This window comes from Anolis sagrei, chromosome 5, assembly GCF_037176765.1.
Source record: "Anolis sagrei isolate rAnoSag1 chromosome 5, rAnoSag1.mat, whole genome shotgun sequence".
NCBI lineage: Eukaryota > Metazoa > Chordata > Lepidosauria > Squamata > Dactyloidae > Anolis > Anolis sagrei.
Window position 1 is genome coordinate 79607724 of NC_090025.1, and position 15162 is coordinate 79622885.

The 15162-nt window shown below is 41.2% G+C and overlaps 1 protein-coding gene across 2 annotated transcripts; it reads right to left on the reverse strand.

Moving 5' to 3' along the window:
* Positions 1-371: 371 nt before the first annotated feature.
* On the reverse strand, positions 372-13919 carry UCHL1 (ubiquitin C-terminal hydrolase L1). Of its 2 annotated transcripts, XM_060778451.2 has the most exons (9): positions 13795-13919; positions 13495-13506; positions 8383-8511; positions 6359-6509; positions 5265-5350; positions 5122-5169; positions 4088-4157; positions 1511-1569; positions 372-821 (listed from the first exon to the last, which is right to left on the reverse strand). In XM_060778451.2, exons 1-9 carry the CDS (start codon positions 13825-13827, stop codon positions 735-737), a joined length of 675 nt encoding a protein of 224 aa, XP_060634434.2. In that variant the 5' UTR covers positions 13828-13919; the 3' UTR covers positions 372-734. The 2 variants fall into 2 exon arrangements, with proteins under 2 accessions (XP_060634434.2, XP_067324894.1); XM_067468793.1 differs by lacking the exon at positions 13495-13506.
* Positions 13920-15162: the final 1243 nt, after the last annotated feature.

Below are 15162 nucleotides of genomic sequence, written 5' to 3' on the forward strand. Positions count from 1 at the left end.
GGTGTGCATTTTTAAAAAGGAAGTTATGCTGCCTCACCCTGTACCTACTGTTCTTTAGTAAACTTTATATACAAGGAACTCTTCTACACCATCTGCCTCAATTGTTGTTGTGTGCTTTCAAGTCATTTCAGACTTAGGCTGACCCTGAGCAAGGGCCGGATAAATGACCTTGGAGGGCCGCATCCAGCCCTCGGACCTTAGTTTGAGGACCCCTGATGTTGAGTAACGTCTCTTGGTAATCTCCTGAATTTAAGAGCATTTAACTCCAGCAAAGATTCTGAGAAATGTAGTCCAAAAAGTATTTTTTTCAAACTGTTTTATCATTCATCATGTTTCAACACCAAAGGTTCATAAAGAAAAGACTGGATAGGTTTTGGAATAGCAAGAAAATATTTATTCTTGTGATTAACAAGAAGGTACAACAATTTGAGAAACAACTGGGGAGGCACAAGTCAAATAAAGCCCTATGAAACATTGAAACAAGTTACAGTTATAAAGGGTTCCCAGTATCTGATATATTTAAAGTGTTGAAATAATTTGAGCTTTGTCTTTAGGACAAGCACGGCTGAAGCAGCTAGAAGGGGGTGGGGAGAACAGGCCCAGCAATACAGTTTAAACTCAAGACCAAAAACAGCTGTGAGGGGAAATCCTTTTTTTAAACATAAGCACTGAAGGACTACAGGCTTGAACTGCTTTCTGTGGTAAGTTACAGTGCCACTTTAAACTTCTGACCTTCAGGCAGACTTAGACAGGGCCACAGCAGAAAAGCGGACCTCTCCTTGCTCACGTTCCGTGAACTGCCGGCAGACCTTGGCAGAAGCCTTAAGAAAAAACATTGTGACATCTTAGTGTTCTTAATACAAGACTGTATAATTAAGACTTGAAAAGCACTAGAAGCCTAGAAGATGCACACTAATTTCAGTACCAAAAACAAACATGTGTGTATATATAGATATACATATAGAGAGAGAGAGCACCCATAATTCTAAGATGTTTATATAGCAAAAAAGGTTGGTCTTTGAACTGATGAAATACACTAGATAAATGAAGCCCAAGGCACCCACATCTGCCAAAGGGGAAAACCCACAATTTACTAAGCATCTGTTCTCCACATTGTAGTTAATAACTGCAATTTAGTTGCACGAAGAATGCTTTGGTGTACATTTCTAGTGGTCAAACCTGTTCAGCTGTTGGTTCAATAAATGCTACAGGACCCCATTAGCTAATCCTACTCCCAATTTGCACTTACTTTATTTACTGAGAAACTTTAGGGAATAAAATATAGAGCTGGCCTATCAGAAAATACAAAATGTGACCCCTTAATGGAAATATATTATCAGATAAATGATTATGGAACATTAATAGATAGAAAGTATTGCACTGTATGCAACAAACTCTTGTAAATGTATGTCTACTTAAATAAATAAAAAATACAAAATAAAATAACCTGAGGGATCTAATTGCATCTGCAAGTGTTAAAATACTAATCGCATTATTTAATTAAAAATACCTTCAGCAAGGTATCCTCTGAACTAGCGCCATGGTTTATAGGGAAGGGCATTCGGCCATCTGTAAAAGAAGATGAAAGGCATGTTTAGGATGTGAACAATCTGCCTTGAGAATAGTTAAACACGGCTTGGAAAACCATAGCTACTGCCCATGCAAGCTGGTGGGTTCTGGAAATCATAGTCCAAGAAAGGAAACATTTCTGTACAGTAAGAAGCATCCTTGTGGAGTATGCCTATTACTTCCTGATCCTAATTCTACAGTAGAGTTGTAAAGTTGGGAAATGTGCCTCACTTCATGCCTTAACAGCTACTGAGCTCTTCATGGGAAATTCACACAACCCTCCCAGCAGCTGCCATCAGCAGCTCTTACTCATCAGATAAGGTTCATTATTCAGAGAAAGTATTCTGCCTTCATGATCAATTGCTGAGATAATATTGCTGACTGGGGGGAGGGGGGGCTTTTTAAGAAACATGCACACAATATTATATATATATATAGAGAGAGAGAGAGAGAGAGCATATGAAGGCATGTGTAGGTTTTATAGCAGCTATTTTGAAATTTATTGTAGGTTTTCCTTCACAGAATATTGTAATACAAAAGGTATAAAATCCAACTTTAGACTATTCCTCTTTCTTTTTTTAAAAAAAAATCAGATTGCACAATGTGAAAATCGTGGCCTTGTTTCTAACTGCTTGGGTTCCCATTTGCAAACTAAGCACTTATCAATAGTTTCCATAATTTTTCAGATGAGGAAGCAGGTATACAGCTGCTATATAATTTTGTATATTACATGTTTTTCCCTTCTTTCTCATAGCTTGAAAGCAGCTGACAAACAGAAAAAAAACTCAAACTTTGGCTAGACCAGGGGTCCTCAAACGAAGGCCCAAATGCAGCCCTCCAAGGTCATTTACCTGCCCCTTACTCAGGGTCAACCTAAGTCTGAAACGACTTGAAAACACACAACAACCTTATCTCATCAGCCAAAAGCAAGCCCACACTTCCTATTGAAATACTATTAAGTTTATATTTGTTAAAATTTTTCTTCATTTTAATTATTGTATTGTTTTTAAGTGTTTTTGCACTACAAATAAGATATGTACAGTGTGCATAGGAATTCATTCATGTTTTTTTCAAATTATAATCCAGTCCTCCAACAGTTCGAGGGACTGTGACCTGGCCCTCTTGTTAAAAAAGTTCAAGGAACCCTGGGCTAGACAATAGTAAGCACAGTCTTACTATTTTCATTACAGCGGGCCCTTGGTATCTGCTGTGGTTTGGTTCCAGAACCACCTTTGTATACCAAAATTCATGGATGCTCAAGTCTCATTATATAGAACACTGTGGTTAAATGGTATCACTTTTATAAAACGGCAAATAACGCAGACTAATGCCTTGGGAGACTGCAGCAGGGCATGCCTACACATTAGTACAGTAATCGGCATGCAGCAAACCCAATATTGCAATATTTATTTGACACCAGGCTGTACTGCAGCCTGGTATCAAATAAACAAGGTATTGTTTTAAAATAGGGGTCCTCAAACTAAGGCCCGGGGGTCCAGATACGACCCTCCAAGGTCATTTAGCCGGCCCTCGCTCAGGGTCAACCTAAATCTGAAATGACTTGAAAGCACAACAACAATCTTATCTCATCAGCCAAAAGCAGGCCCACACTTCCCATTGAAATACTAACAAATTTATATTTCTTAAAATTGTTCTTCATTTTAATTATTGTATTATTTTAAGTGGTTTTTTTGCACTACAAATAAGATATGTGCAGTATTCATAGGAATTCATTCATGTATTTTTCAAATTATAATCTGGCCCTCCAACAGTTTGAGGGACTGTGACCTGGCCCTCTGTTTAAAAAGTCTGAGGATCCCTGTTTTAAAAGAAAAGAAGCAGCAACTGGACATGACAGCTCACTAACTCTGCTCCCACTCCACCTATACTTCCAATAACAACAAAGAGAACCTAAATTTGAACCATTGTTCTATAAATACAAGCCATACAAGTGATGCTGCCATAGCTCACTGATGCTCAAAGAATAATGTTCTTATCTGCTTGTGCAGGATACCAGATATTTTCCTTTCTTTCACAGAAAAGAACACTGTGGTACAATTGAGGAATCCCCCACTGCACTCTTGGTACATAGTTTACTTTACACCAGTGTGAAAGTAAAATAAGATTCTAAAAATAAGGTATTATCAAAGGACAATGTCCCATCATATATACAATCCTTACATTAATACTTGCACTTCCTTGCAATGTCTGTTCCATAGGGAACACTTCATTTCAAAACCATATGCTTTTGGAGTGCAATTCACTGAACAATTTAAAAGTGCAGTGTTGCACTAAGAGTTGTTTCTCTACTTTGAAAAGCAAGTATAAACCCAGAGATAGTAGGCTTCCAATTTTATTTGGAATTTTATTTATTTATTTATTTCATTTACTTATACCCCGCCCTTCTCACCCCGGGGGGGACTCAGGGCGGGAAACCTATTCTTATGTCTGGGAATTACTCTATACAAAGAACCCAGCTCATTGGTAAGAGACTTCGTATTTTTAAACATATACATACCTAACTCATATAGTTGCCCATCCACACTGGCAAACAGAATGAAGTGAAAGTTCACTTTATCATCTTCAGCCTACAGTTAGATAAAATACAAATTTAGAATCCTAGATAGACAAAGATGGAGATGGCATATTCATGTGTACACTTTCTTTTAAAAAGCACATGTTAACTAAGATTTCCAACAATTCATGTTCCATTGCTAGATTGCTTAAAGCAAGTCTCCTTTTTGTCATAATATATGCAAAATCCAGAGAAGAGCATAATAATAATAATAATAATAATAATAATAATACTTCATTTATACCCCGCTTCCATCTCCCCAAGGGGACTGGGGGCTGCTTACATGAGGCCACGCCCATCAATACAGTAAACACAATATAACACAAAACACAACAAAAAATCAGAAAATAATTGCTGGGCTGCAATTGGCAAATGCCCTAGCCATGCGCCCCCAATTAGTGAAGGCAGGTGCAGTTCAGTAGCATCCTCCTCCTAACGTGCTGCTCAGCTTAAGGTGAAAAAAGGAAATACAAAAATTCCAAGCTACACAAGGTTAAACACAGTTATCAGGAAGCTCTGGCTCAAGCACCACTCCTCCCTATTCTCACAATGCATCAACAAAACCACCAGTTTTATTTGAATAACAAATTGGATTGCTTCAAAGGAAAGTTGTTCTAGGATACTAAGTATAGATGATCTCTTTCACAAATGTAAAACCACTATTATTTTATCAAATCTTAACAAAAGCAGGAATTGCTGTTTCCAACATGCTTTCATGTACTAAGCATGATTGGGAAACCTGAGGCTCTAGGTGCTTTGGACTTCAGGTCCCACCATCCTTGAAAGGTGGCCATCTCAGAGGTGAGGCTGGAGGAAGTTCAACAATATCTGAGGAAGAATAAATTTCATTCTGCTCCCAACTTCACCCCAATTCCTAACTGGATGCCGAGAACAAAGAATCTCAAGAGTATGACTCATTTCTTTTAGTACTCATTCTTGGCAATGACGTTATGCCTACATATTTAATATGCACTTACCCGACACTGGCCTTCTTCTGCTACTGCATTGTGGGCATCTTGAATTGCCTGAAGAAATGTTAAATAGACAAGGTGTTTTTAAAAAAGAAAAACCCTTTGGCACATGCTATGAGGACCCCTTCAGCAACTGTGTAAACATTTACCTTATTGTTTTCAAGACGTTTTGCCCTCTCATCTGGAGAGAGGTCAGCAGTGGCATTAAGGAACTCTTTCAGTGCAGAACCCTCATCTGCAAGAAATGAAATGCAAGGGCTAACAAGATAGCCAAGGAAACATACCTACAATGTGTGCAAGTCTCTAAGCAGGGACATTTTTAAATCCTGTATTAAGCCACTCTGGAAACTAGGTTTTCCTCATTGGTGTTTGGTTGAGAAAGCACTTGTGAAACTACTGCTGACTTTGCTATGGTGGTGATCTCCTATCCCTCAGACTTACAAGGCACGAGGAAAGAGGTGCTTAACATCTACAAAATGCTTCCCAGGTTATTGAACAGCAACAGTCTGCCTCCACACACTTAAATGTAAGGCTATTTTATTTATTTATTTGCTGCCCTTCTCACCCCGAAGAGGACTCAGAGCGGCTTACAATATATATTTTCATACAATATATTATATTATTAGCACAGCACAACATCAGTACTATACGCCACTATATTGCACCATACAATTATATTGTAATATTATTAATAATATTACATGTAATATAAATTATAATTATAATATTGTATTATTACTAGTATTATATTGTATTACATTATAATATTATAAATATTATATGTATATACAATATACTATATTATATTATTAGTAAAGACAAGATGGAAATGTCTTCTGCTCCCCTCTGTCTTCGCTCTGGCCAGAGCATCCATTGGTGCCACAGGGGGGAGGGGCGTCCCAATCCGAAGACAGATCACACTATTTAAGAGAGGATATTTACACAGTCCTGAACCCTTTTCTGGAAATAAGCCTTATTTCATCCTACTTGATGAGCTTGACAGAGGGCATTTTACGTGATGAATTTGACAGAAAACTTGGGGGGGGGGAGGGGTAATTCTTTGAGGCATAAAACAGTACCTGATGCATACCATCCGGCAATCCATATCAAATTTGCATAGCCATTTCTGTTATTCTTCACAAGAATTATACCTGGACTCACTGTCTAATAATATTTTTCAGAGAGTAATTGTGCATATCCTGTAAGAAGTATAACTGTAGGAAAACTCTTCCACTGTACTTACCAAACAGTATTTTATCTTGGTTGTTAGCAATCGCATGAATAAGGCCAATAGTTCCACATGAATTACTGGCAGTCTGCTTCAGAAAATAGACTTTTGGGCTTACTTCTTGACCCTTTAGTTCTTCGACCTGCTGTTTTCTGAAGTTTTCATGCTGCAAATGGACACATTTATTAATTAGAAGAAATTCCCCAGTGTTTCATAACAAGCTGAACTAGCACCCTGGATTAGGCAGAGAACTCCATTTTTGTATAGGAGAATATTTACCTATGAAGGATCAACACACCATATCCTCACAGAAAAACTATCCAATAAATATGAAACAACCTGAAAAATTAAAGGCTGCAAAATCCAAATTTTGGTCATCCTGTAAACCACTCTTCCACAATATTATGCCATTATCTTCGCACACAACTTCTCTGGAGTTTTGACTAGGCAGTTAAGGGTGAAAAGTGCACAGGATCTGACCTCATCTGAAGACCTAGCACAAGGTAAATAGCTTAATTTAATTTCCAATGGGTAATCTGTACTGGCTACTAGCCAGCATCTATGTGCCCTGATGTTACTGTGAGTACCATAAGATGCAATCACAGATTAAGGTCACTTGAGAATCTCTCGGTTTTTTTCAGGATCTCTTTTTCCTAACCTCCTAAGTCACTCTCATGCCCCAAGAGTCTGAGCAAGGTAACTTTTGCAGATCTAATTTTCTATTGGTTTAAACCACTCAATTTCCTTTCAAGCCTGACTATATCCATTTCTTCCGGTTATTGCAGAGGTTATGCAAAAAAACAAAACAAAAACCCTCCTCTCCAAACCATTAAGGAGAGCAACAGCAACATATATCTCGTGACCAAGATCTGTACAGCCTTCCAAGTGATATGCATAGAGCAATAATGTTCCATCAAGCCTCTGAAAAAGCTTCTTGCTGATCAATTTATAAGAACCTTATCTAAAAGGCACAATCTCGAAGCAGAGAAGGAAGACTGCCAAGATATGATCATTTACAAGTTAACTCTTTAAACATTGCTCCAATATAGAAGTCTACAGCTCCAACATCTACAGGCAGACTGCTGCACACTTGACTTTTAATACACACTAACATGTACATCCCAGAGGTTTACTCTAGTCAATTTGTGCTACTCTTGTCACCACTGGCATTTTTGATTGAGGGAGGTTGATCATTTCAGAATCCACATTATCTGCTTTGAACTGGATTATCTGAGGCTGCACTGCCATATAATCCAGTTCAAAGCAGATAACCTGGATTTTATATGACCGTGTAGAAGGGCCCAGAGAAAAACCTCTTGTTTCAAATGACATCACTGTGTAACGGCTGGTTATCTGCTTTGATAATGAAGCATTCCCAGAATAATGGGTGAGACTGGTTACAGACCAAAGTGAGTGACTACATATGCAGACCGAGTTGAACATGATTTTACCTTGGCGATTAGGTATATATGTATTTTATCTATAGGTATTTTAATCTTATATTGTTGTATGATGTTTTAACTTGTATTAATAGCATTGAATCCTTGCTGTAAGCCGGTCTGAGTCCCCCTATGGAGGTGAGAAGATCGGGATATAAAAGTTTTAAATAATAATAACTTAGATTATAGGGCAGTGTAGAAGGGGCCTCAGAGGCTGCTTTAAAAAAAGCGCTTTTACTTACTTCCAATTTAACAAATCAGCAGACATATGGCATTCCCCTCTAACAGATGCATGCCACGTATACACAAGAGATTTAGCCTTGAGTGGCAATTAGCCAAAGGAAGAGAGAAACCAGTCAGCTGTTCTGCAGCAAGGTGATTTAACAGAATTTGCACAATAAATCTTTGTTCCTAATTCTACCACTTTCCCTTCATGAGAAAAACATGGTTTAGGGTTCTTGAAGTTCAAGTCACATTAAAACAGAGCATGGGATTTAAGTACATACACCTTCAGAGGGGATTTTTTTTCCTTCCAAGCTCAATGAATTCCCAAGTTACAGATATCACCATTTTGCATGGTTGTTCAACCTTAAAGCTCACCTGAGCAGTAAGAGGAAAAAGCAGTAGCAGTGCACAAGCTGGATTGGGTACTGCATTTAAGGAATCCTCCTCAAACCCTAGCACATCCACAAACCGCCAGCCAGGAGCAATTCCTAGGCGGGACAGCACCTGCATGGTAAGGAAACAATATTCAACAGCATGTCAATAAGCACAACATCCTTGGGATGCAAATATAGCATATTTGTTAGATTTAATACTTGCCATTCCTCAAATGGGCTCAAGGTGGTGTATGTGGGTCTCCTTCTAGTTTTATCTTCACAATAACCATGAGGCGAGGAAGTGACTGGCCAAAAGCTCTGTGGCTACTCCCAGACTCTGGACCTCCTTCCCTAGAAACCAGGATGGACCCATCCCTGCCTGCCATTTTGAGGCAGCTGAAAATGTTCCTCGGCCATTGGGCATTTATGACCTGATGAGAAGTGGGCTGTTGGGGACAGTGTAATTGGGAATTTGGGCTAGGTATGGAGTTGTAAAGCAGTTTAATGTTTACACTGATAAAAATGGTTTCTAATATTTGTATTTTGGTTATTTGCACTTATTTTGCAATGTTTATACACATCATTAGCTGCCTAGAGTCGCTCTATTAAGAGAAGGTCAGGACAATAAAAATAAAGCAAATAGTTCTGCATCTACTCAAATATTTTTACAAGAGCTTTATGCTACTTGTTTTTGAAATACTTAATCACCCCATGGCTACTACTACAAAGGGATCAGTAGGGAAATCCAGACACTTTAAAACTGTATGTATGGTTCAGCCAAGTGATGAGGAAAATATCAGAAAGGTAACTCTTTCCTGATTTCCCCCCCCCCCCTTCAATTTACAGGCAGTCCCCAAGTTACGAACAGATACCCTTCAAGTGGCAAACCCTTTCCCCCACAATAACTTTTCACTTCCTGTTGTCTCATCCCTGTTCTTAACTTTGAGTAATTTGTAGAGGACTGCCTGCATTTTCATCACTACTATGAGGAACTTTGCAGAATACCTCACCTATTTACAAAATACCTAGGGGAAGAAAAAGAGGTTTTGGTACCTCCATATTTTTCAGAGATCCAGCCAGGCAATTGTAGCATGGAATGCTAATTCTGTCATCCCACATGCCGAACGGCTACAGAGCTACAACCTACAACAACGTCAGGAGAAAAATTGCCTCCAGAACATGGCCATATAGCCCGGAAAAACCTACAACAACCCGGCTACAGAGCTTTTTGATGGTTGGTCTCAACAGTTGGGAAAATATGAGCCTTTGTCATCCCAAAATGCAGTAACCTCTCAGTTAACTGTAACTCTCAAGCAATCAGGAGGGGGAAATATAGAATATAGAATAGAGGGGTAGCATTACTTCCCTGGACCTAGACAGTGTTCCTATTGATGCAGGCCAAAATCCCATTGGCTTTTTTTGCCATCACATCACATTGTTGGCTCATGTTTAACTTGTTGTCCATGAGGACTCCAAGATCTTATCCACACGTACTGCTCTCGAGCCAGACATTGTCCCCCATTCTGTATCTTTGCATTTCATTTTTCCTGCCAAAGTGGAGTATCTTGCATTTGTCACTGTTGAACTTCATTTTGTTAGTTTTGGCCCATCTCTCTAATCTGTAAAGATCGTTTTGAATCCTGCTCCTGTCCTCTGGAGTTCTCCTATGCTCCTATTGATGCAGGCCAAAATCCCATTGGAAGGAAAGAGAGAAGGGGAAAAAAAGGGAAGGAAAAAAAGAGGGAGGGAAGGAAGGAGAGAAAGAAAAGGGGGGGGGGGGGAAGGTTGGCCACAGCAACACGTGGCGGGTACAGGTAGTCTGCAAATAATCCGTTTCTGCGACGCTTTGCAGACTGATTCTGATGGGATGGGTTAAGCACCCTGTTATGGGACCCACTCAAAATCATTCCCAGTCTCAGAAAGAGAGTATTTTCTAGTTTATTTTCCTGTTTATTTCCCTGGAGTTGGACTGTTCCATTCTGCTAAGTTTTAGAGTAGGAGCTTAGGATCCTCCTAGAGGCTGAGCTCTGTTTGGTTCAGCTCATTCTGGCTCAGAGCTTCGCAGAAAGACTTTTTGCTCCATTCTTCTTTTGGACATAGTTTAGTAGTTAGCCAGAAAGTGTCTGGTCTGGCTTAGCAGTCTGAACAGGCCATCCTTAGCACATATTTGCCTTATAGAACATAGATAATACATGCCTCAGAGCAGGGGTCCTCAAACTAAGGCCCAGGGGCCGGATGTGGCCCTTCAGGATCATTTACCTGGCACTCGCTCAGGGTTAACCTAAAGCTGTAATAACTTGAAAGCACACAACAACAACAATCCTATCTCATCAGCCAAAACCAGGCCCACACTTCCCATTGAAATACTAATAAATGTATATTTGTTTAAATTGTTCTTCATTTTAATTATTGTATTGTTTTTAAATGTTTTTGCACTACAAATAAGATATGTGCAGTGTGCATAGGAATTCGTTCATGTTTTTTTTTCTTCCAAATTATAATCTGGCCCTCCAACCATTTGAGGGACTGTGACCTGGCCCTGTTTAAAAAGTTTGAAGACCCCTGCCTTAGAGTCTATAGACTATAGTATATATGCCATAGAATAGCTATATTTGCCATATAGATTAGAATATATATGCCTTATAGATTACATAGTACATATACATGCCCCAGAGTTCATAGATAGTACATGCCACATAGAACTTAGAGTTTATATCATTATAGAATATATTTGCCTTAGAGACTATAGATTATAGTATCTATACACATAATAAAAGTGAAAATCTGTATGTGGCACAGGTGTCTGTTCACACAGGCAGCCTCCAGCCTCCACAAATAAGCTATTGTTTCCAGTGCTGAGAAGACAGCAAGTCACTCTCTTGAAGTACATTGCAGGTTATAGCAAGCACATCCCAGTGTTCCTTTCTCTCTTCGTTTGCATGACCCCACCCACTGCTTCTCCCTTATCCCATTCCAACCCTTTCCTTTGGCACACAGCAGAGGAATTGATCAGCAACTGAACATACTGGAGAGGTTTGGAGAGTATTCACAATGATTTATAGGAGTTGTAGGGACTGGGATGCATAGTTCACCTGCAATCTAAGAGCACTCTGAACTGCACCAATGATGGCACACAGACCCACCATGGGCAATTGTACATACTTGCCGAGTTTAGGGGTGATTACCCTGAGAGTTGTAGTTCACCCTTATCTAGAGAACAGTGAACTCAGCCAACAATGGATCGGGACCAAACTTGGCACACAAAACCAACATGGCCAATTGTGCATACTGGCTGAGCTTGTGGGTGATTGCCCTGGGAATCTGGGAGTTGTAGTTCACCCTTACCTAGATATCACTGAACTCAGCTGCTGCCGGATCTGGACCACACTTGGCACACATATCCAACATGGCCAACTTTAAGTAATGGCAGGGTTTGGGAATGACCGACCCACAATTCTGGAAATTGTAGTTCACCCACATCCTTATGCATTTTCTAATGGGAGCATTAATTAAAAAACAAAAAGACTTTTTCCCCCTAATAAATAGCATTACACATTACCAAACTTCACAAAACAAACAGTGCCTTCTAAATTTACCCGGGCACCGCCGGGTCTCCAAGCTAGTATGTTATAAAGAATAGTTGTATTTACCTCATAGAATATAGTTGTTGCTACCTCAGCGTTATACCTTATACCTGTTCCTTATTTTTCTAATTCTATACCATCATAATCAAACTGCACCTTTGTATACCTCGTTTTGATTCATCTTGATTGTTTAGTAAACTTAACTGGTGAGTTTTAGTCTTGTCTCTAGAGTTTTATTTGGGGGAAATTAAAGTACATATAGGGCATACCGATGGTCATTGGGAAAATAGCCAGGCACATATAGAATCATAGAATCAAAGAGTTGGAAGAGACCTCATGGGCCATCCAGTCCAACCCCCTGCCAAGAAGCAGGAATATTGCATTCAAATCACCCCTGACAAATGGCCATCCAGCCTCTGCTTAAAAGCTTCCAAAGAAGGAGCCTCCACCACACTCCGGGGCAGAGAGTTCCACTGCTGAACGGCTCTCACAGTCAGGAAGTTCTTCCTAATGTTCAGATGGAATCTCCTCTCTTGTAGTTTGAAGCCATTGTTCCGTGACCTAGTCTCCAAGGAAGCAGAAAACAAGCTTGCTCCCTCCTCCCTGTGGCTTCCCCTCACATATTTATACATGGCTATCATATCTCCTCTCAGCCTTCTCTTCTTCAGGCTAAACATGCCCAGTTCCCTAAACCGCTCCTCATAGGGCTTGTTCTCCAGACCCTTGATCATTTTAGTCGCCCTCCTCTGGACACATTCCAGCTTGTCAATATCTCTCTTGAATTATGGTGCCCAGAATTGGACACAATATTCCAGGTGTGGTCTAACCAAAGCAGAATAGAGGGGTAGCATGACTTCCTTAGATCTAGACACTATGCTCCTATTGATGCAGGCCAAAATCCCATTGGCTTTTTTTGCCGCCACATCACATTGTTGGCTCATGTTTGATTTGTTGTCCACGAGGACTCCAAGATCTTTTTCACACGTACTGCTCTCGAACCAGGCGTCACCCATTCTGTATCTTTGCATTTCATTTTTTCTGACAAAGTGGAGTATCTTACATTTGTCACTGTTGAACTTCATTTTGTTAGTTTTGGCCCATTTCTCTAATCTGTCAAGAATAGTTGTATTCTTGACAGATTGACAGACATATAGTTTTCCCTTAATCTTCCCGGTTGTGCCATCATACTCCCTCTTTCTTCCCCCATGTGGGCCGACAGAGGGCAAAACCCAAACATTGAGGCGTCTAAGAGAGGTGGGCCTTTCCCTCCATCCCCTCTCCCATGTATAGACTCAAAGAGGTTGTGACACAGCACAAAAAGCGGGCCCACAGCGCCACCTGCCGGCCGCCTTGCGCAGCCGCACTGCCTGGGCGCCCCTTCAGCACTGCTGCCCTCGACGTCTCTCTCTATTGCCAAGCCCCCCCCCCCCCCTTCCCTTTCCTCCCAGTCTCCCAAAGGATGAATGAATGGCGAGGAGGAAACGCCCATCCGCCGCGATGCCCTTCCAGCCTGGACAGCCGCTACTCACTTTGTTCAGCATCTAGGAGAAAGAGAAGCAGAGGGAGAGAGAGAAGAGTCAGTGCGACTGGGCCTCCACCCCCCCCCCCCGCCTCCCCAGGAGGAGCCCACGCCGCCCTTGGCCCTCCCCGAACAAGGCCCGCGCCTTCCAAAGTAGTACTTCAGCCACCAACATCCGGGGCCTGGCTCTCCCCAAGTCCCTATTCACCACACCCTCGTTCCAGGGCTCCCTTTTTCCCGCCTCTCATTGAGTTAAACGAAGCCCGCCCCCTCCCTCAATATACCAACCCCACTCTCTCTCTTTCTTTACCTCAGGATTGATCTCCATCGGTTGCCACGCCATTGTCTCAATTGTTCAGACCACGCCTTTCTTCTCAGCAGCAACAGCAGGAACGTTACACCTGCAAAAGGACCCTCCGCTCTGAGGGAACGCCGCCGCCCGCCCACCTTTTTATACTGCCACGAGGGCGGGCTCATTATAAAAGAGGGGGGGCGCGGGGCAACGGCGCTGTTAAAGGAACCCAATTCTCAACACTTAACCCTTTGGCTTTTCAGAATGGTTCGTTCTGCTACCCTCCCTCGACTCTTTTAGTTTAATACAAAAGGGTTAGAGAACAGAGGGGAGAACACTGCCTTTTGGAGTTGCCCCCCTCCCCCCTCTTCGGGGGTTTAGTACAACCCTCAAGTCGGCTGATCTTCGGGATGGAAGTTACCAACGCAAGCCGACGCGGGGCTTTTGCTCGGTTCGGGCAAAGGGGAAAGGCGAAGCGGGCATCGCCCGAGACACACGGTTCGCAGTCGACGCGAAGAAAGCGACTGCCATGCATTATTGATCCTTCAGCAAGGAGGGAAAGCGTTGCTGGGATAGGCAAGCGAGGCAATGTTCTGCAATATGAATATCTCTTCATCTTGCAAGAGTACAACGCCTACAAGCATCCCTTTCGCACACATAAGGCCTCTTCCACACAGAGGTATCAAATCCACTTGAACTGGATTATATGGCAGTGTAGAAGGGACCTTATTCTAAACTGTAAACTGTAACAAGTGTTAAACTATATGTATATCATGCCTATGCCATCCACTTATAATAATAATCTATTTATCATCTATCTATCTATCTATCTAATCTATCTTATCTATCTTATCTAAATAAAAATGTAATGTTCGTTTGTGATACCATCAAAACTCAAAAACCACTGGGGGAATTGACACCAAATTTGGACATGACACCTAACAGTCCAATTTATGTCCTCCACTAAAAAAATAATAATGATTTTGCCATTTGGGAATTGTCGTTGCTGGGATTTATAGTTCACCTAAAATCAAAGAGCATTCTGAACTCCACCAATGTTGGAATTGAACCAATCTTGGCACACAGGACCCCCCCCCCCCCCCCGACCAACAGAAAACACTAGAAGGGTTTGGTGGGCATTGACCTTGAGTTTTGGAGTTGTAGTTCACCTACATCAGAAGAGTACTGTGGAGTCAAACAATGATGGATCTGGACCAAACTTGGCACGAATACTCAATATGCCCAAATATAAGCACAGATGGAGTTTGGGGGGGGGGGGGGGGGACAGACCTTGACATTTGGGAGTTGTAGTTACTGGGATTTATAGTTCACCTACAATCAGAGCATTCTGAACCCCACCAACGACAGAATTGGAGCAAACTTCCC